We start from the raw sequence: 21340 nt of genomic DNA, 5'->3' as shown, positions 1-21340 counted from the left end.
ATCGCCACCCTAAAGACCTAATAAATATGTTGTTCGAAGTTTTAGAAGAATTATTTTTGCTTTTCTTGCATGGAAGTGAAATTTTGCAATACTGAATGAAACTTTGCTAAATTATAAAAAACTTAAAGGTGCTTTTGATCAACTAACAAACCCTTTGTGCTCTTCGATAAGATGAACAAGTCTGCCGGTAAACAAACTTGTAAAAACTAAAAGACATGACGATAAAAAAAAAGGTTTCATCAGCCAATAAAAGAATTTTCTATTATCATCTAAGCTCTGGGGGTAAATATTCCTAAGGACGTTTTTTTTTTCTGACAGCTATTTATATTTATATTTTTTAAATCATGTGTGTTTGTATATTTTTTAAATCAATTGTTGTGCTATTTTTCCTACAAACATTTTTGATATGAAATTCTTTCAAATAAAAAACATATTCTCCTTCCAATTCGTTTAGGCGACCTAATGATATGCGATAGATATTGAAATCAAAAATCAAAACAAAAAAAAAAAAAATATATATATATATATATCCATATATATATATATATATATATCCATTAGATATGAAGTTAAAAATTGTTTTTTAAAAGAAGAATTTATTTCTATCACCTATCTATCGCCTATCTATCTTCCCTAATAATTATCAAATTAATCACACTCTCAAATTACTTTGCGCAGCTTCAATATTATTTGTTCAATTTCAATACTAATACATTTTATTTTTTATACGTTGATTTCTCGTTGATGATTTTATTTCATTATTACTCTCCTCCTATCGTTCGAATTCGACAACTATGTTAAAATCAAGTAAAAAGTTTTAAAGTGTTTTTCAAATAAAAAAAAAAATATATATATATATGTATAAATACATATTACAAATGACGCATTAAACGTATATTGACGTATTTAAATTTAAAAACAAAATTTAATAATATTTTATTTATTATTTTAATGAAGAAAAAAAAAAAAAAAAAGGAAAAGAAATCAAATACTATAACAATGAAAATTACTGAATCTTAAATGTAATAAACTTATAATTATTATATATATACAAAAATATATATATATATATATATAAAAAGCAAACGAAATATTTGTCTCCCGCATATTTCAATTTACTCGTAAATCATGATGTAACTACAAGACGCTGAGGTAAGAGAGGTTTAAGTCTGCGAGAAGATCTTACTGTTTGGTATCTGATCGTTGTTCCAGCTAATAATAAGGGAAGTGGTGGCCCTCAAATACCTTTTCTTTTTTTTTTATATCATTAAAATTACCGTTCCCGAAGCTTGACCTCATATCTCTTGTTCACGTTCTCGATATTAAAGCGTAGAAAAGCTTGCCGACAGGGTAACGAGTCAATAATTCCTCTTTTTATTAAGATTGTGATGTGTTCGTCCTTTTGAAGTCTTACGGCCCGTATACTTTCGTGTTAAAAGTTTCTGACATGGCTGACATTTTGCTTCAACGTTTTCATTGGTTGTTGACATGGGGCTGGGGCATTGTTATTGTCATCTTCTCGCCCGTCTGTGAAGAGCTTATACCACTTATAAACATTTCTTTTGCTCAAAGTAGACTCGCCAAATGCCACAGTCCACATTTTAAGTTAGTTAAAGCACTTAATTTTATTGTTTACATAAAATTTAATACAAATGCAAAATGCCTGATAAGGTCAACATGTGTTGCCGACGTGTGTCAACATAGCGAAAAAAAAAGAAAATACGAAAATCAAATGCATGTAGTCGACGAAATTTGAAAAATCGCCGACACACCGCGTCTGCCTCTCCTCAATTCTCAATGCATTAGTAATATAATAGAAAATGAATTGAAAGTGAATGTGTCACTTGCCAAATCGATCCGTTTCATTTTCTACATTTCTCTTTTCTTTTTTTTTTTTATATAAGTTTTAATGCCAAAGAATTTGATTGACGAGTGACTATAGTTTGTATGTATATATTCGAAGGAAATTGCCCTAGGAAAAAAAAGAAATACAGTACGCTCGGCTTATAACGCGTACTCATATAAGGCTAACTCGTACAACGCGTTGTGGAGAAGTTTCGATCTTACTTGTATAACACGCAAAAAAGACTTTGGGTTATGAACGACTCATGTATTTGTTTAATCTAAGTAACTCGTACGATAGGGATATATATATGTAGCACGGGACGAGTCTCCTGTTATTATAGTACTGTATTAACAAATAGTGACAACATTTTTGAGTCATTGAATAGTAAATAATTTATTTCAAAATTTATTATTATTTATTTATTTATATTCTAATCTAAATCGTAGTAAAAATTTATTTAAAATTCTTTTCGACAAAGCACTTAAAAGTTAAAATATATATGAAAATCAAAATAAACGCACATACACACACAGACATTTTCCAAGTGAGTGGATGTTAGTTCATCGATTACATTCGTTATGCCCATCAGTCTTAAAAAACGTTTGCACTCACTTTTAAGCAAACATCTCTTTCACAAGTCTTATGTCACAGTCCTACACGTTTGATGACCTCGTGATGAACTCATTTTTAAACTTCAGCTTCAGCTGTAAAAGTACACTTCAGTGTACTTTCCAATTTTCATTTTCTTGTTTTTGCCCTCTCTATGAATCTACGAAACGAACCGCGTAATTCACTTCGAATGCTTCTTCACACACTTTCAACATTTTTGTTCAGAAATGTTTTTTTTGGATTTGGCAGGGACTTAAAAAAGTCTTGGTACAGCAGAATTAGGTGCTGTTCGATGAATCAAAACATATGTAATACGATTTACTTATTTAATTTTTTTTCTTTCCTTAATTTGACGGAGGTAGTTTAGTTCAACGTAAATACTTTCTAAACACTTTTGATGGAAATTATCAGGTAAAACGTTAGACTGTAGTTTCCCAGAAGGGATTCATTTCACACGGGCGAAGATTGCAAAAGACCTCGAAAAAAGTTATGAACATTTTGCACTTCTTCTAGAAGAAGTGAAATGATCAAATGGACATATAAACCACATTTCTTGTCATCGGCATAGCCGACTTCAATTCAACATGCAAAAAGAAAACCAAAGCCCAAAAGACCATAACGGATGAAGCCCATTGAAGGCACATATAAGACACTTTCGGCTATTACAAAATCAAATTTTTATTGTTAAGAAAAAATTATTATTAGTCGCTTCGAACAACTTCTTTGTACACTTGTTAAATGGCTTTGATTTTTCGCTAAAAGCCGTTGGCTGGTTTTTTCCTTTACATCGTTCATAAGAAAAAGTACCTTATGTTGAGAATGGAGAGAGCACAGAGTTACTTTCAATAAATTGCAACGCTGCGATTCTGTTAAAAGGGAGAAAAACGATGCAATTCTGTTAAAGTTGTGAACATTTCCGATGCGATTCTGTTAAACGAGAAATCTTAGCTAAGCTTCCGTAAAATGAGAAATTTCCGACACAATTCTATTAAATAAGAATTTGCATGATCAACTGGTTTCTAATGGCATTAATTTGCAGTAATCTCGATAGCTTTCTGTAAATATTTCTTCGCGGAATTTAAATAACCATTCCTACTGTGAGCTAAACGGGCAATATTGTAATGAACTTAAAAATTGAAGAAGGAACGAATTTTTTGAACATATATATTTTCAACCAACCAATACCTAATAAGAGTGTTCTTCAAAATCCTTAGCTGGGATGGGCTACTGGGGTAAGTAATTTAATTTAAGGTAACCAATTGCAACAAGAGAACCGAAAGATTATTGTTATAGTTTTAATTTATGTGAGGAGAGATGTTTAGGAAGTTTCGTCAAAAAAAAAAAATGCTTTTTTTTTAACGGCTCTGCATATAATTTGAAATAAGTAAATAAATTGTAATAAATTAAGAACGCCGTGGTAAGCATCTTGTTGTCGGTACAAGTTTCGGCTCTCGTTGAATTTAAAGTACTTACTTTATATATAGCTGCAGAAACTTGTCAAGAAATTGTGCATTTGATTTTCAGACAAACCATTCAATGGGTAAGACCTGATCGCTTGCGCCACGTGGCATTCGAGCGTTGTTTTAAAATATAATGTTAAAGACCAATATATACACAGAGAGCGTTTATAATTAGTTATAAGAAAGAGAAAGAAGTACATTTAAAATCAATGATTAGAAGATTAAGATTAAGCTTTTTTTACGGAAGTAACTTCTTGTCTAAAAGCTTGGCAAGCGGTAATGAGTGTTTTTTCACAAACAAAACTTTTTCCTTGCATTTGAATTGATATTCGAAAAATATTTATTTAATTTTACATATATATAAACTTATGTACAGATCGAGTATTCAACTGTTATATGATTATACATTTTGGCAGTATAAAAACTAGAATGAATAGAGAGTTCTGTAATACCAATGATCGGTTAACTGTTGGAGTAAATTCGTTCTATTAAATAAATACTTGATTCTTTGGTTGCTCTTATTGATGTGCATTTGATTGAAGGATGGATGCCTTCATCGCTTAATTTTGTTTTTGTAAAGCTTCGTCTTTCCGTAAATTAAATGTTAATTGGGTTTTCATTACAGACAAACTGTTACCTATTATTTGTTTATGATAAATTTGACGCGTAGCAAAACTGAAATAGAAAAAATAATTTTTTTTTTTTTTGTTTTTTTCATATAATTTTAATAAATTTTAATATAAAAAATTTAAATATTTACCCTAAATTATCATAAAAATCTCTTTCGTTTTCTTGCCACTCGGATATAGTGGATTCTATTGTTTGATAACCAAGTTGAACGCAATTTTTTAAAATCAAACCAAACATAGGCTCAGCAACTTTTTGAAAGGAATAATTGGGTGCAACAGCGAACCGAATCCAAGCGGCATTATAAATGCTACTATGACTTTTAACACTAACCGTAGCTATTATCTGTGGAAAATGCAAAGAAGAAAGAAAAAAAAATATTTTTTTAAAATCTTAAAAGCTTCTTTCCCCAATTTGACGATTCATATTTGTTGTAGACGTCTTGAAATTACCCCAAGAACATAATACCAATGAAATATTCACTTTTATTAAAACAACTAAAAAGTAACAAAAGTAAAAGCGATACATTAGGGCTAAATGGACTAGGACATTCTCCCCAAGGTCTTCCTTAAAATACAGCATTGTTCGGCGAATTTATTTTCGATAGGGTTCACCTTTCGATTAAAACTTGTTTGTGTGGACAGTATATCATTGCAATCGCATTCCGGACGCGAAACTACAAGGAATGACAAACCGACTTACATCGATTTAAAAAATGATTGCGAAACGATTGACATAAAAAAAGATAAGTCCCTTCCACTGTACCAAGCCATGGTGGCGAGCATAATGATATGATAATAATTCAAGCGTTACAAGCTATGATAGCTCGAATTAATATGTTTGCTCAAGATTATACGATAAGACCTGCTCAAATGATAACAAACGGCCAACTTTAAACAAATCCCACTTGCTGTACAGGGTATATTAAGTTGTGTGGACGTATGTAACACGCAAAAGTGGTTAGGATAGATCCAGCTTTTATTGTAACGATCGATTCAGACTCATTTTCTAAATCGCTTTAAGCCTGTCTGTCTGTCTGATGACTGTCCACGTAAACTCAAGCCACGGGCCGCAATTTTCGAAATATTTGGATAAATTTTGGTGCACAGACGCGTTTTGACTCAAGGCGGAAAGCTATTGAAAATGTTTTGGATAGGTTCACTTTTTCGATCGCACCCCATGTAACGCTATATTTCGAGAAGCCGGTATGTGGATAAAATTGCAATTTTGAAAATTTCTTGACAAAAGTTCCTAAATAATAGTATTTCGGCATGCTAAATTGGTATGAAACTTTGGACCAGCTCTGGCAACAGCGAACTTCTTCGCATATAACAAGGTTTATAGTGAAAGAAGTTTATATGACAAAAACGCCTAATTTTCAACGCTTCATGATGAAAATCAGTTCAGATAATACGATAAAAAAATTCACGATACCAAATTTGGACTATCCGCGCCTAGTTTTGAATCCTACCATGTATAAGGATTTTTGTTTTTTTAGGGTTGAAAAGTTTAAGTTTTAATATGTTAAGATAAACGTTGATTCATAATAGTGATTGGATGTAAAAATTAACTATTAATGTTGAATTTTGAATACGTACCACAATTTATGAGCCTCTTGGATACAATCATTCTTAGGGAAAGAAAAAGTAACCATTTATTTGCTTAGGGGTCTAATTTTTAATATACGGTCCCATAATAGTAAGTTCCTATAAAAACTGTGTATAATTTTGGTGTTCTACAGCAAAAATAAGAATTGTGTTAGACCATGTGGTGTAGGGTATTTAATCGGCCTAGCTCGATTATAACGCTTCACTTGTTTAGATGTGAACATGTGATGGCAATCTTTAGCACCTCATTAGATTGGGGATGTAACCATATTTAGCATTATATATTTGTGAGACCCCATCAACTTGTTGGTTAAAGGCAACGAAGAAGCGGAAAGGGAGTAGGCTCGAATTCCTATCTAGTAAATTTTCTTTTCGCTATAAAGAAAATTGCGAGCGCTCCCATGTTATTTTTTTTCGCCCAGAAAGACTAAATTCTGTTGAAGTGGATGGGTTTGTTTGAATCATTAGATAGGCTGATTGACGTTACATTAGCTGTGGCCGAGAAAAAAATCAATGATTTTTGTTGTACTTTTATAGATAGGGATTAGAAGCGCCGTTCAGCGATTTATTAGCTGGTGTTATTAGGACGAGAAGGATAATTTTCACTTTTGTTTGTAGCGAATGATAGAACCTTATTTTTTAAATAACTACACTTTTAACTTCAAAACGAAAGCGCCAATTACTGGACCGTGGATATAAAAACGCATATTATTTAATAATTCAGAAAATTTACCTTTTTACGAAACTTATTTTTAAAGGACGGTTCGTAGGGAGCATCATCCATAAAGATTTGATAAGTAACTTCATTAGGCTTAAGGCGGAAAATATAGGGTTCATAGCATTCGGCTACCAGTGCCTGATTAGGTTTTGTCTATACCAATCAAAATACCCATGAACATGTAATTTTATTACAGAAAAAATTGACTTTTAATACTGACCTTCATTAATTCTACTGCTTTAGCATAAAAAGAAAAGTAAGTACCAGAAAATAAGAAAAATATACATCCAGGTACGCAAAGCGCACAAAATGCGAGCGGCACACCCAGAAATATGAAAAGTATAGCCCAAGTTATAACTATAAATTGCAAAGTTATCTGAAATGTGATTGCAAATTATGCTATATTTTAGTTAAGTTCTTTTCTTTTTAAGTGCACTTACTTCCCGAAAACAAAAACAATAAAATGACTTTTTGAAAAAGGACATAATATAATCGCGTACCAATTCTTGGCATTTAAGTTCATCATCTTCTCGATAATTTCGTACGACAATAAATGGTTGCATTTACTTTTATATTTGTGTAAAGTAATAAATTAAATTTAATTAAGCGTTTGTTCCATTTAATAAACATCAATATCAATATGAATTTTATGAAACCGATATAAACGGCTAATACAGCTAAAACAGCTGATATCAAAGAGAATTATGATTAATATGACATAAACATGTTTCATTCGAAAGAGGACGATAATAAGAGAAAAACAAGACACTCTCTCGCTTAATAGTAAATGTAAACAAAAAACAGCTGATAATAATGATTCAGCAGTTAGCAGAATTCAGGAGAACGCAATATCGGGGTTGTTAACGATAAAATCGAATATTCGATAACACATTGCAATTTATTCAACAATTGCCGGAACTGAAAAGTTCATTTTGCCGTAAAATAGTTTTGCACATTACTTTAGTAAAAAGAAATTTTAACATTTTTGTATATCTTTTACAACTGAACTAGAAATTTTTTAATTAAAAAAAAAAAAACTGAAGAACACCTGCAGACTTAAAAAGAGCAAAAGTGTGCTTCGAGAGGATTTGCAATTTTCTGAAAACACTTGCAAAAATCGCAAAGCCAGGATCCGAAAATATGGAAGATTGCGAGAACGTGCCCACGAGCACCCAAGATCAAGAAAACAATATTAGCAATATTACAAGTACAAGTAATAACGTAAACGATGCCGACGAGGATAAGAATATTAAAGAACAGCAGAAAAGTACACAGAAAAAACCCAATTTTATATGTGGTGTCATTGAAGGATTTTATGGTCGTCCCTGGACAACTGAACAAAGGAAAGATTTGTTTCGCAAGTATGCACAAGAGACAGCTTCTTCATCGAATTCTTTTTAAGCGAGCGATTTGTTTCTATTGCAGATTGAAGAAATGGGGCATGGACTCTTATGTATACGCACCAAAAGATGATTATAAACACCGAGCGTACTGGCGCGAATTATATACAGTGGAAGAAGCTGATCACTTATCAGGTAAATACCAAACGCTTTGCCTCATAAACTATGATTTAAAGTACGCTTTTTTATTGCTGATTGCAAGGTTTGATTGCCGCTGCTAAAGATCAAGGCATTACCTTTTACTACGCTTTATCTCCTGGCTTAGATATGACTTATAGCAGTCAAAAGGAATTGCAAACCTTAAAGCGTAAATTGGATCAAGTTTCTCAATTTGGATGCGAAGCGTTTGCTTTACTTTTCGACGATATTGAGTCTGAGTTATCCAAGAGTGATAAAGAAGTTTTTCAAACATTTGGTAATGCTCAGGTGTCCGTAACCAACGAAATTTTCACTCATCTGGGTAATCCCAGATTTTTATTTTGCCCAACTCAATATTGCAGCTCGCGCGCAGTGCCTACCGTTCATGACTCGGAGTATTTAAATACACTAGGATCAAAACTTAATCATGACATTGATATTATGTGGACCGGTAATAAGGTAATATCGAAAATTATCACTTTAGAGTCGATACAGGAGATAACGGAAGTTTTAAGAAGACCTCCGGTGATATGGGATAATTTGCATGCAAACGATTATGACCAGAAGAGAGTATTTTTGGGTCCCTATTCAGGACGTTCACCAGAGTTGATACCCCATCTGAGAGGTGTAATGACCAACCCAAATTGTGAATTTCATGCGAATACAATAGCTATACACACGTTGGCTTATTGGTCACGTTGCAGTTTAGATTCGAAAGTGAATAGTGAGTGTGATAATAAATTTTTCAGGATACTTCTAATCATTATCATTTCTTTAGGCTCTATATCGGCAGATATCAAACTCGAGACAGAAAATGATGAAGATACGAACGCTGATAGTTTACCTCAAGAGTGTTGCCTCTCGAAAAGTATCTATCATCCTCGTATGGCCTTGAAGTAATTTACCTATATCAAACAAATTTTAATAATAATATTATATTTTTTTTCTTGATGTATTCTAGAAATGCTATTACAGAATGGTTACCGGAATTTTCTATAGAAAAAGAAGCTTGGGGACCAATTACAAAGCCTCAGCCACAAGTTACAAGTAAGTTAAGATGTTTGTCTTTAGCTTATTTCCTTTATTATTCTTCTTTTGTAGTGGTGATGCCTATTATACCAATAATCCCGTCGATTAACACTTGCATGAGCTTGACTACCACAACGACAACATCAACGAATGCTAAGACTGTTACGCTTCCCGAAGTAAACACTACTCAATTACAAGCCTTGGCCGATGTTTGCAGTACAGTAAACTCATCATCGGTAAATCCAATCGCGAATCCTATAATGAATTCTTTGGTTTCGCCCACTAAAGTAGTCACCAACGATGACATTTTAAATCCCATACCTACTTGTGTGGCTTCGAACATTGAACTGCCTAAAAAGATACCTATTTCTATAGTATCTGTACCCATAATGCATACAAAGGCAGTAGGTAGCGACGTTGATAGCGACGATATGCGGGATTCTGATACGGAGAAGAAAACAAGGTAATAGAAGGTGTAACGTCAAAATATTGCTTTGTACTACCCATCAATTCGCTTTTTTTTGCCATTTCAAACTGCTGTTGCATATTAAAAAAAGTAAGAAAATTAAAAGCACCTTTTATACTCGTGACCGTTATCCTAAAAATGGCAAAAAAAGTAAAACAACTAAATTTTCAGACGAGCAGGCGGACATGTTTAGGTGCATTGCACGGTTGCAACTGGCCAACAATATGTACAGTTTATGGGGTTTTTAAAGCTTATTTCTGCGTATTATAAAGATGTTGAAAAAATATTTAAATTTTCATACACTATAATATTGAATAGGCGTGATTAATTTTTTCAATTTTTGTGAACAGATGCTACAGCATCGCCCATAGAATATGCGTTCAAATCTTTGTACATTTATTGTCTATAGTTTATGAGTAATGAGCAGAAAACCAATCTTTCCAAAAAACCAAACATTGCCTTTGAAAAGCAGAGGTGTTCTCAGTTTACGCGGTGCTGTGGACGTGTCCTTTGACCGATTTCGTTCATTTTCAATATCAATCTGCATGCAAGAACTTCCAGACGGGCGGATGCTGATCGTTGTGCGTTGTCTAAAGCTTCTTTCTGGACGTTGAAAACGTTTTGACGAAATGAATGCACCCCTCGTCCGTCGGAGTCGGTCAGTAGTTGGCGACTTACTACTTTACGCAAAACGATCAAAAGCAAAATTTTAACACATTACCTGCCGCTAAAGTTTACAAGAAAAGTTCTTTTGATAGCGGGTGAAATTCGAAATAATTATAAAAGGGTAATCAGAGTAAACATGACATATATTTGTGAGCATTCTCCAAAATGTAACGGTATCTTACAAGAGTTTAGAGTTTAGACTTGCGTAAATTTTTTTTTAGTGAAGTAGTTTTGAGAATATTTTGAATTTTTGCCAAGCGATTTGAATTTGATGTTACATTTCCATTATGTGGGAAATGGAAGACAGACTAGCATTTGCTAGAATCTATTAAGGCTCATAATTTTCCGACTTTTCTATAATTTCGATTTTCATACAAAATATTTCTTCAAATTTTAAAAGTAGGAAACTTAAGCCTGTTGCCATTTCTGAGATAACTGTAAAAGCCGAAAATTGTGATAGAGAAGTTTTACCCGAGGTACAGTCTTCAAAAGTAGACTCAAAGTTAGAAGAAGACATTGCGATCGATGAGAAACCGGTAGAACCGGACAGTACAGGTCTATCAACAGATAATTTGAGTCCTGTCAGTGCTGTCAGTGCTGGTAATGAGCCTATGGAATGCAGCAGTAGTTTAACTTCGCAAACTTCGCCAAAAGACGACTTGGCTAAAATGTTGGTCGGTGCCAATGAAGACGTAGTCATGGCGGAATCAGCTACTGTCGGGGAAATTAATGTATGTTCCCTAAAATCATTATTAAATGTCAGATTATTTCCTTAATAATTTTCCTCAATTAATTTAAGAATACAATGCAAATTGAGAGTACGGCCCCTTCACCCTTATCACCAACAGAAATGATTGATGCTGGATATAAGTGAGTTCTTAAAAAAAATTTGCTTTTGCAAGGTTTAGCTTTGATTTTTTGATTTTCTTTTCAGATCGTCTACTGACAGAGCGAAAATTAGCGCCGACGATTTATATTTGCTCTGCGATCTTTTTTATTTACCGTTTGAGCATGGCAGTCGGGGTTTTAAGCTCCTAAATGAATTCAATTGGCTAAAAGCAAATGCTCATGTTTTATTAGAGGCCAAGAACAAGAAGAATCATTCTAATGAGACCCTATGCAAACCAGAAGTATCCGAATGGCTGCAGCGAGCCGAGTGTTTCTCATCTTTGTGCAATTCAGTTCAAGATCTGCTGAGGAAGATAGCGACTTGCGAAAACAAGGAAATTTGTCACGACCTATTCTCCTATATATGGGATATAGCGGGCGCCTTGTCCCTTCTTAATGCGTTTGTAAAGTGGTTGCGTTTGGGTCAATTTCCTGCGAATGTCTTCAGCTATACACAAGGCACTTATACTTGTACGTGCGCGAAAGCGATGATTTATCTTATTTTACTACTTAGCTATATATATATATATTTTCTTTCGACATTTCTATAGTTTTCAAATTTTTCTTTTCGCAATTGTTCACTAAACTGAACTAATTGAAAACAAAAATTAACCCATAATGTATTTCTGTCATAGGGTTTAGCAAAGGCTGGAAAGAGGCATTCATGTCAGGTGATCAGGAACCATGGGTATTTCGCGGTGGCCTTATAGCTGATTTGCAAAGATTGATGCCTGTAGATTCTGGTAACGATTTATTCTTGTACAAGCTGCCTGAATTGCCCACTACTGAATATCATGTGATGCGTCCTTACACTCACTTGGACGAAAATTGCGTTAACGATGTTTGTACCCAACAAGTTTTATCACTAGCTGCCACGGAAGGTAATCCCGAAGATCTTCGATTGCCCGAAAACTTAAAAGATTTGTTAGCAGACTACTTAGTCGGGCCATTTATTACTTTGCAATCAGAATTCTGTATCGTAGCTACAGATGCTTCAGGCAAAATTGTGGGATATACTGCTAGCGCCTTGAATAGTAATACTTTTTTACGCGATGCTTCCATGTGTTGGATACCCGAAATGTGTAAAAAGTATTCAAAATCGTTGCTGGAAAAATCTTGTGATTTCACCGAATCGAAGGCATTAAATAACATGCTATCCGTAATGATTAACGATTTCCATCAATATAATATTGATTGCCCAACGGAAGTGAGTAACTCTTATCCAGCCGCTATGACTGCCGCTTTGCTGGACGATGCTCTGGGACAAGATTACGGTATAGCGAAACGTTTAGTAACAGTTATGTTGGCCACATTGAGAGCTAACGGTTGCTTTGGAGTGCATGTACGTTTACCCGCCAAGGATATTGGCATTCAATTGGCGCAACATTATATAAAATTGGGTTTTGCAGAAGTGTATCGTGATAGAGAATCTTTCACTTATTTCGGACGTCGTTTCTAGCAACGTAATCGTATTGAGCGTTACGTAAGCATTAAAAAAAAATACGGCAAGCATGATACTAAATATCGCTTTAAGTGCCCGTCATTTTTTGTTGATTGGAACCACAAAAGATATCCTGTGTTCGTAGGAAATCTTCCGGTCCCCTCCCGCTAACGCCCTATACCTATGTAAGTATTTAAAAGAGAAAACCCGTAGACATTATGTACGTGCGTGTAACTAAAAAAAAAAAAAAAAAAAAAACACTAATCCTTATCGAATTGGAAACTGTGTATCTTGCATTTAAGTAAAATTTTATTTTTTTTATTTTGAATAAATCAAACAATATATAAAGAAAATTAAAATTGAACTAAGCTTGACGTCGGCTGCTGGTATTGTTTTCACTAAGATTATAAAACCATACCGTATCAACGCCAGCATCAATGCTCTTTACGGGCTTTAGGTTTGGCAATGGAAAACGACAAGCTATTACTTTAGAGTGAGGCGCTTCTAAAACTAACTTATTTTCCAGCTGCTCCATCTGGAATGCACATATCGTACAAAAGACCAAAAAGTAATTGTAAATGTTTACCATTTGTTCGACTCCAAAAATAATCACATAATCGTATGGTTTTAAGTTGAATTTCCACAAATCTTTGCAAAAAAATTTAGTTTTCGGATACACGCCTTCTTTTAACGCAGCAAAGCGTGAATACCATACGAGCCACGGATTTAATTCCACACCGTGGGAGCATTTAATACCTTGCTGGGCGGTTGCTATTACGATCCGACCGTCACCCGAGCCAATATCTAGCAAACGAACTCGATTTTCATTGCGTGGTAAAAAATGTAAAACATTTTTTATCTGTTCAGCGGTAGCGGGTACATACGGTAAACAAATGCGACGAAATGCTGGTGCCACAAATGCAAAACATACTATGGAAATTCCTAGACCAATACCGCCTGTTGCTGCTATTAAGACTTTTGCACCATTGGACATGGATTTCCTTGTATCCGTTTGTGTAACCATTTATTTACATTTTACTTAGCGGCGTTGCCGTAGACAAATAATTTATTTAAGTTAAATGCAGTAATTGCGCTCAAAACTGATGCTTGCACGTTCAACTAACATTGTTTTCAATTAAATAGTATTTAAGCAGCTTTGAGAGAATAAATAATAATAGAGCTATTGTTCAGAATTACGGTCTGCTAGACAAAATTTACGATTCGGGATAGATATATTCAGCTGAGTAAAATATATTTTCTGTTAAAGACCATAACGAATTGTCATTAACATCAGCGTCGAAAAGAAAACAAATTTCTGAGGAAAAAATTTGAAATGACAGAAGCACTTACGAGCCGTTATATATAATATAAATAACTTTTATTTTATATAATTTAAGTTACTAAACCTTCATACGTTCAACATTCTAAGCATATTTAGATTGTCCCACTTTTTACTTTAGCATCGTTTTTTAAATCGTCTTAAGTCCTTCTGTCCGTATGATTACTGCACGAGTTTTTGCGTTGGATCTACAGTTCGTACATTTTAAAATATTTTGAAGAGAGACATGATTTGACTCAAAGATAAACCTTATTGGAAACGGATTGCAGCAGATTTATTTCAAGGTCGCGATCCATATAATGCAGTATTTTGAAAAGCCAAGTTTGTGAAAAATGTCCAATATTTTTAAAGAAACCTCGATAAAAAGTAGTATTTTGGTATAAGCAAAAAATTTGGAAAATTTGGTATGCCCAGTTCCAAGCAATCGTTGTTACAAAAACATAAGTCTGCAAAATTTGTCCAAAGTAATGCTTTGACCTGGGTGTTAAATTTTCGATTTAAGTTCAGTTCATGTTACAATGATGTCTAACTCCTCTAAATTTCTGCTGATTTGACGATTTGATGGTTTTTAATGTTATATCTAATATCCTCATATGAGGATTGGTCCAAAATATATATGTATATATATGACATATAAATTTTAAATTGTTTAAAATTCGTTGATTTATCGTGGAAAGGAAAAAGTTATATGCTAGTAAGATATAATTTATGACATTTTATGACTTGAGTATGATCTGACGATTATCGAAGAATTTCTTTCCAACATATTTCTTTATTCGTTTTTATTGAACTGTGCATAGTCTAACATTTACTTTTAAAATATCTTAACATCTCTGTTTTCTGTTTTGTCAAAATGTGATATTTTTAACACTTGACTGTCATTTGCAAAAAAAAAAACTGCTAACCCACATATTTAGAATGTTTTTCTCTCTCCTTTCATCATTTTAAGATGGTTCTCTCTTTTCTATTCCTCTCAGTCGAGTAGTTTGTTTATATACATTTTACTTCTGAGTTCTTTAAGTTCTTTAAAAAAATGTCTGTTAAATGGGTCGAAGTAACAGAGTTCTTTACAAAGATGTCTGTTAAAGTAGACGAAGTGGCGGAAAAATATAATAGACAATAATGAAGAACGTGAGAGAATTAAGGAAAACACTAAAGAGTAGCAAATAATTGACTCGATAACATCTCGCAATAATTCCAAACATAACTAAGTCATGACACCGCCGAAAGTAAATGACACCGCCGAAAGTACATGTCACCGCCGAAAGTAAATAACACCGCCAGTTGCGTCTGGTAATCTTTTCCATTAAGACGTTATAAGAAAGTGTTGGATAAAACGAAACCCGAGCAAACATATTGGCCTTTAAAGTCGCTTGCTTCTTTACGCTCCCCATATCTGACATCGTTGCAAATGTGTGCTTGATCTTGCATAGAGCTAAATTTGCGATTTAGCAGGAATTAAATTGGGAGACTTAAAATTCCATTATAATAAGGGAATATTTCCAAATTAAATGATAATATGCGCAAAATTTCGTTTTTGCTTAATATTATTCTGCTACAATTCATAAATTGGTTTCACTTTAAAAAAAAAAATCAGTTTCAATGCATTTCGCGGGATTCCTAATTTTTCTGTTTTTTTTATTAAATCAATATGTACACAGGGATAATTTTCATATGAAATTTTTTTTGAAGGTGGCAGAGAACTTAAAGTGAAGGATATGGTAACGCTGTTCTAATGTTTTATGTCGGACTTAACGAAGATGGCACGTCAGTTTACTGAAAAATGGCGAATGTGCGAGACAGCGACACATCATTGTGGCTGCATAATAAACTCGGAACATCAAATGATTCGTGGATAAGTGGCTCTATTTGTTCTCAATTAAACAAGGAAGTGTTGCGCAACATTAAGGAATGTTTTCCCGACCTCCAAACTCAAGTGAAATTGAAATTATTGTTAAGTTTCTTCCATATTCCGCGTCGTCTTGTAGAAGAGGTAGCGTACAAAAAAATTTTGTTGGTGAATTTGTGAAAAATTTTAAGTTTCGTTAAGTCATACAACACACCAATGCACATCAACAAAGTACGATATTCATGTGAATATGTGCAGGAGAACAAAAAGAAAAAAAAAATAAATATTGGTGAAAATAAAGCAATGTAATGTAATATGCATATAATGTAAATATTTATAAAATATTAGGCATGGAAACCCATAAAAACTGAAAATAAGAAAATAAATTTGATGAAAGTGATGTATCTTTTGAATTGCCGGAGATAGTATGTTGAAATCAGTGTTGTATTTTCCCGCCACGGCAGTTCTCTTGACCGAAACACCCATTTGATGTTAAATGGGTGCGAATAAGGTGTTTTGCTAATAAAATTCTTGTAATTTTTCAGTGGAAAACGGAACTCGACGGTGTCATCGAAGTCGCTGGCCTAGATACAGAACTATGGGTGTCAATGTTGGCAGAGAGTATGAAAACATTTCCAGCGACCAGCTCGCTCAATACGGAGATCTCGGATTACGAAGATACTCGTCCCATTTTCACAGAAATGGTGAATGATTTAAGGAAGTTAGTGGCCAAGCATAGCGACTTAGGCATGTTACCCTTGGAATGTCAATATCTTAATAAAAACGCTTTAGTGTCAGTGGTGAGTGATGCTCGCTTATTGATTTTCAATAGAAATTGATAATTGCTAGTGTTCAAATTTTTAGGTGGGTCAGCAACCTAATCCTGTAAAACATTTTACCATCAAACGCAAACCAAAAAGTGCTACTTTGCGAACTGAGTTATTGCATAAATCTGCTGATGCTCAATCGTCTTTAAAGAAGGCTTCGGCGCCTACTATACCGCTTCGATCAAGAGGCATGCCACGAAAGATGACAGACACAACACCTTTGAAAGGCATACCATCCAGAATGCCGACGTCGGGCTTTCGTTCGCCTAATGTAAATCCTAATAATCAGCAAAGGCCGAATTTAAGCCGGACTCCGGCCGGCCGTAAAGATGGTGGCATTAAACTTATTGAATTTACAGAGCAACCGTTAGGTTATGCAGCGGCAAAGAAACGTAAACGGGAACAGCAGCTCGAAGAACAAGCCAGGAAACATGAACAAAAGGCAGCCGCAGCGGCTGCAGCCGATAATAGTTCGCCCACATCGAACAGTGTACCATCAAATAATGCGGCGACCGCATCCGTTCCTTCCACAACAACCACAAATAGTTTTGAAATCAAAACCGAACCGACGAGTTTACTTAATCGAAGCCAAAGTAACAATATAGATGATGGCGTGACTTTGGAACACAAAGAGGACATTAAACCAGAAATCGTGGATAACATCGCATCAAGCACACACTCAGAAAGCATATCTACGCCCGAATATGCCCCACCCTCGTTGAGTTATACGCAGACGGCACCGGGCGGTTTAATAGATAATGTTGGTACGCACTCCAGCCTAGAAGTGACGAAACCTATAACGTCCAACGATGTAACTGCCAGCAGTTTGCAACAGCAAACGCAACAACAAAAATCTGGCAACAACAATAATAACTCAAATAGTATGAACCATCCCCACAAACGGATTAAACAAGAAATTGAAATAAAAAGCGAAGAGATTTTGGTGCCAGCTAATATTAAAGTGGAAAAGTTAGAGCTGAAAACACAGCCAGTGGTTACGCAAACTTCAACTCAGACTTTAGTTCAGCGAATACAACAGAAACAACAACAACAACAGCAACATCAACCTCAACAAGCTCAACGAGTCATTATTCAACAGCAACAATCGTTACCTATATTGCAACATATACAAACTCAAACTAATCAGCAACAGTATCAACAACAAACACATCAACAACAGCAAACGCAGCAGACGTCTACCCAACATGTCATTATACGCACTTCACCTCAAACACAAAAACAAGCGTTGGCAGTAAGACAGCAAAACACAGCGTCGACACCGGTGAAAATGGAAAAACTGGAAATCAAACCTTTGGTACGTAGCACTATTGTCAATCAGCCTGGAACAATTTTAACCCAGCAGCAACCAATGAGGCCGGCTGCTACGAATTCCTCCAATCCTTTGGCGAATTTACCGAATAATATTTCGGTCAAAATAACCTCAACCAAAACGGGAAAAGTCACCCAAACACAACAGACTCTTGTTCAATCGACCCAGCAGCAGCAGCAACAACAACAAACGCATCAACAACAACAACAGCAACCACAACAACAACAGCAAATTCTTATTAATAGTTCTACCCCCGTTATATTAGCATCAACTCCGACGCAAACAGCTGCTATGCGGCAAAAACAGTTATCCACAAGTGCGGTAACGGCGCAGAATGCTATTCCGCAAACGGCCCAGGCGATCAAATCGATGCCGCTTAGTCAATTAAAGAATGCAACAAACAGTGGTCCAGTTATTATATCGCAAACTATAATACAACCAGCTAAAAGGGCTAATAACGCAACAGCGGTTAATCAGCAGCCAAGCCAGCAAGCACAAACTCAACCCACGCAAATTATACAACAAACACATACTCAGCAGCATCAACCATCAAATCCCAATACTACCACGCAGTATATATTGACTCAGCAACAACCAACGCAACAACAGCAACAACACCAGCAAACACTGTCAACATTGACAGCTTATACCCAAAATCGTCAGCAAAATACATACACCACGACATCCCAAACTCCGCAAACGCCCACCTCTACCAAAATACTTCTCAAAACTTCACCCTCGTCGGGCGTAGTGATACGTCAACAACAACAACAACAGCAGCAGCAACAGCAATCGCAGCAAACTGTCGGGAATCCTCCACCTCTTATAGCGACAGCGACATCTACATCGTCCGCATCCACTCTTCTCAATATACAAAACGTGCAATTACCGAATCGTCCAGTTACAATACAGCCTGCCTCTCAAGCTGCCCAACAACAACACTTGCAAGCCCAGCTTCAGCAACAACAACACACACTAGTCTCTAATAATACGGCTACGCAACAACCGAAATTAACACAAGTTCTCATGCAACCCAGCGGCAGTACCGGTACTGCCACTGTGACAACGACTCCTGCTAATGCTAATCTTAAAAATAAAACAATTATCCTCACGCAGAAAGGCGTCATTCTTCGTAATATTGTAGGTGACATGTATGAACAGATTCCCATTAGCAATGTGAGCGGCTTGCAAACTCTCGGCACTGGCTCAACTACGCTTATGACAACTGCGGCAGGTCCGCCCGGTCTTGTAAAGACTACGACGGTGTCTGCTTTGCCCCAAACGCAAACGATTACCCTACAACAACAGCCGCAAAGTCAGGTGACAAAAACACAGCTGCCAACATTGATACCGACGCAACAGCATATGATTGTGCAACAACAACCACAAGCTACAGCGAGTTTAATAACAAATGTTCGTATCAATTACTTAATTTTCGAATTTAATTTCATATTATTGTTCTCTTCATTTATTTATTTATTTTCCAACAGCCTACGCAGCAGACTATTATACGGCCGGTTATGACAAATGTGCAAAGCGGTTTGACTGCTTTACCCGGCGGCTTGACCTTAATCCAAAGGCCCGGTCAACAGCCGCAACTTGTTCAAGTACAAACGACACCGGTACAACAAGCGCAGCAACAAACTCAAATACAGCGTACAATTATTACGCAACCAGCCATCCAACAAACTACTCAGCAACTGCGTCCGCAGCAAATTGTTTTGCAACAAAAGCCAGCAGCGACACAGCGGCTTATTACGAGTACACAACAAATACAATTACAGCAAAACGCTGCGGGCGGAATACAGCGCATTATACAATTGCCTCAACAGCAACAACAAACGCAGCAAGCTACGCAAACCCAACAGCAACAGCAAACTCAACCGCAACAACAAACAGCGCCTCAACGTAAAGGGCTTTCATTATCGGTTCGTAAAGCTGTTAAGCAGAATGATGAACGTTTAATGAACATTTAAAAAACTATTTTTCATTGCAGAACGAACACGTTCATAAGGCCCATGAAATGTTTCGTAAAGCGAATCGTGTGTCGCGCCCAGATAAAGCTCTAATATTGGGATTTATGGCCGGCTTGCGTGAAAATCCTCGGCCCAATTCGGAAAATGTGATTGTCATCAAACTGGGAGAAACCGAAGTAAGTGCGAAATGTTATATTGTTCGCGTTTGTATAAAAGGTTGAGTGTTGAATTTTCAAAATTTGTTTCTGGTTAAGTTGAGAAACTATAACTAATTTATATAATTGGTTAGAATGAACAGCCGAATTAATGGCTTGTCGGTCCACTATTACCAGAAAAATGACCTAAAAACCCGATCGCAAATTCTTTCTTTTTCCCGCCGGTAGTTTACGTTGTTAATTCGCTTCTCATACTTTATTTAAAGTAGGTTACATCATTAGCAGTATGAGTTGTCATAATTCATAAAGAAAAAATAACTCAAAATGAAACACAGACGAAGACTACGTGTAACTTAAATAAATTGTTTTCATTGTCTTCCTTTTTTTTTTTTCTTTTTAGGAAAAAGTTCAACAGGAAGACGGTATTACCGCTTTGTGCCTGGTGGAATCCCATATACGTTTAGATTATAATACTGGCGAGTGGAAAACATTCCAAAATTATAGACGTCTCGATCAGAGTACGCAAAGCTCCACAGAAAATGCTAGCAGTAGTAATAACGTTATGCAGTCGCAAAATTCAGTCGTAATTTAATGAAAACGACAACCTATACAAACAAAGAAAGATGCATAAGCGATTGACGCTCTATTAAGAAAAAGAAGAGGAAAATAAATTGAAAACATGGAATTGTCATAGGGAAAAAGCTTAAAAAAGCGCTTAGCACTTACTCGGACATTTACATCAGTTCTTCAAGTTTCAACAAGAAAGTATCAATTGTATATTTATATTTATATATATATACATATATGAGTATGTAATGTCATATGTAATGAATCATCATCATCATCATCATTATCATCGCCATCACCATTTACATATTATAACGGTAAGTTATATCCGATTCATATGCATGTACATGTACGCATAACAATGCTATTTGCAAGGCTTTAATAATTATTGTGTTCTTTGCA

At 35.2% G+C, this 21340-nt stretch overlaps 4 protein-coding genes across 6 annotated transcripts; 2 read left to right on the top strand and 2 right to left on the bottom strand.

Moving 5' to 3' along the window:
• Window positions 1-4102: 4102 nt before the first annotated feature.
• Window positions 4103-7559, bottom strand: LOC119638828. The gene is made up of 5 exons (XM_038035862.1): window positions 7308-7559; window positions 7088-7243; window positions 6883-7020; window positions 4676-4887; window positions 4103-4590 (listed from the first exon to the last, which is right to left on the bottom strand). The coding sequence occupies exons 1-5, from the start codon at window positions 7428-7430 to the stop codon at window positions 4476-4478; spliced, it is 744 nt and encodes a 247-aa protein (XP_037891790.1). The 5' UTR covers window positions 7431-7559; the 3' UTR covers window positions 4103-4475.
• A 266-nt stretch (window positions 7560-7825) lies between these two features.
• LOC119638827 (protein O-GlcNAcase) lies at window positions 7826-16011 on the top strand. 3 transcript variants are annotated; one of them, XM_038035860.1, is made up of 11 exons: window positions 7826-8228; window positions 8293-8402; window positions 8470-9129; window positions 9184-9301; window positions 9367-9452; window positions 9507-9897; window positions 10967-11297; window positions 11366-11436; window positions 11501-11925; window positions 12090-12937; window positions 15927-16011. In XM_038035860.1, the coding sequence occupies exons 1-10, from the start codon at window positions 8008-8010 to the stop codon at window positions 12911-12913; spliced, it is 3237 nt and encodes a 1078-aa protein (XP_037891788.1). In that variant the 5' UTR covers window positions 7826-8007; the 3' UTR covers window positions 12914-12937; window positions 15927-16011. The 3 variants fall into 3 exon arrangements, with proteins under 3 accessions (XP_037891788.1, XP_037891787.1, XP_037891789.1); XM_038035859.1 differs by lacking the exon at window positions 15927-16011 and having other exon boundaries at window positions 12090-13068; XM_038035861.1 differs by lacking the exon at window positions 15927-16011 and having other exon boundaries at window positions 7827-8228; window positions 10970-11297; window positions 12090-13066.
• On the bottom strand, window positions 13165-14009 carry LOC119638829 (ATP synthase subunit C lysine N-methyltransferase). The gene is made up of 2 exons (XM_038035863.1): window positions 13482-14009; window positions 13165-13430 (listed from the first exon to the last, which is right to left on the bottom strand). Exons 1-2 carry the CDS (start codon window positions 13917-13919, stop codon window positions 13260-13262), a joined length of 609 nt encoding a protein of 202 aa, XP_037891791.1. The 5' UTR covers window positions 13920-14009; the 3' UTR covers window positions 13165-13259.
• LOC119638826 (negative elongation factor A) lies at window positions 15934-21164 on the top strand. Its single transcript, XM_038035858.1, has 6 exons — window positions 15934-16227; window positions 16629-16883; window positions 16948-19653; window positions 19731-20168; window positions 20237-20392; window positions 20772-21164. Exons 1-6 carry the CDS (start codon window positions 16018-16020, stop codon window positions 20961-20963), a joined length of 3957 nt encoding a protein of 1318 aa, XP_037891786.1. The 5' UTR covers window positions 15934-16017; the 3' UTR covers window positions 20964-21164.
• Window positions 21165-21340: the final 176 nt, after the last annotated feature.

The sequence above is a fragment of the Glossina fuscipes genome, unplaced genomic scaffold, assembly GCF_014805625.2.
Source record: "Glossina fuscipes isolate IAEA_lab_2018 unplaced genomic scaffold, Yale_Gfus_2 110, whole genome shotgun sequence".
Taxonomy (NCBI): domain Eukaryota; kingdom Metazoa; phylum Arthropoda; class Insecta; order Diptera; family Glossinidae; genus Glossina; species Glossina fuscipes.
This window is presented reverse-complemented; position numbering and strand designations above follow the sequence as displayed.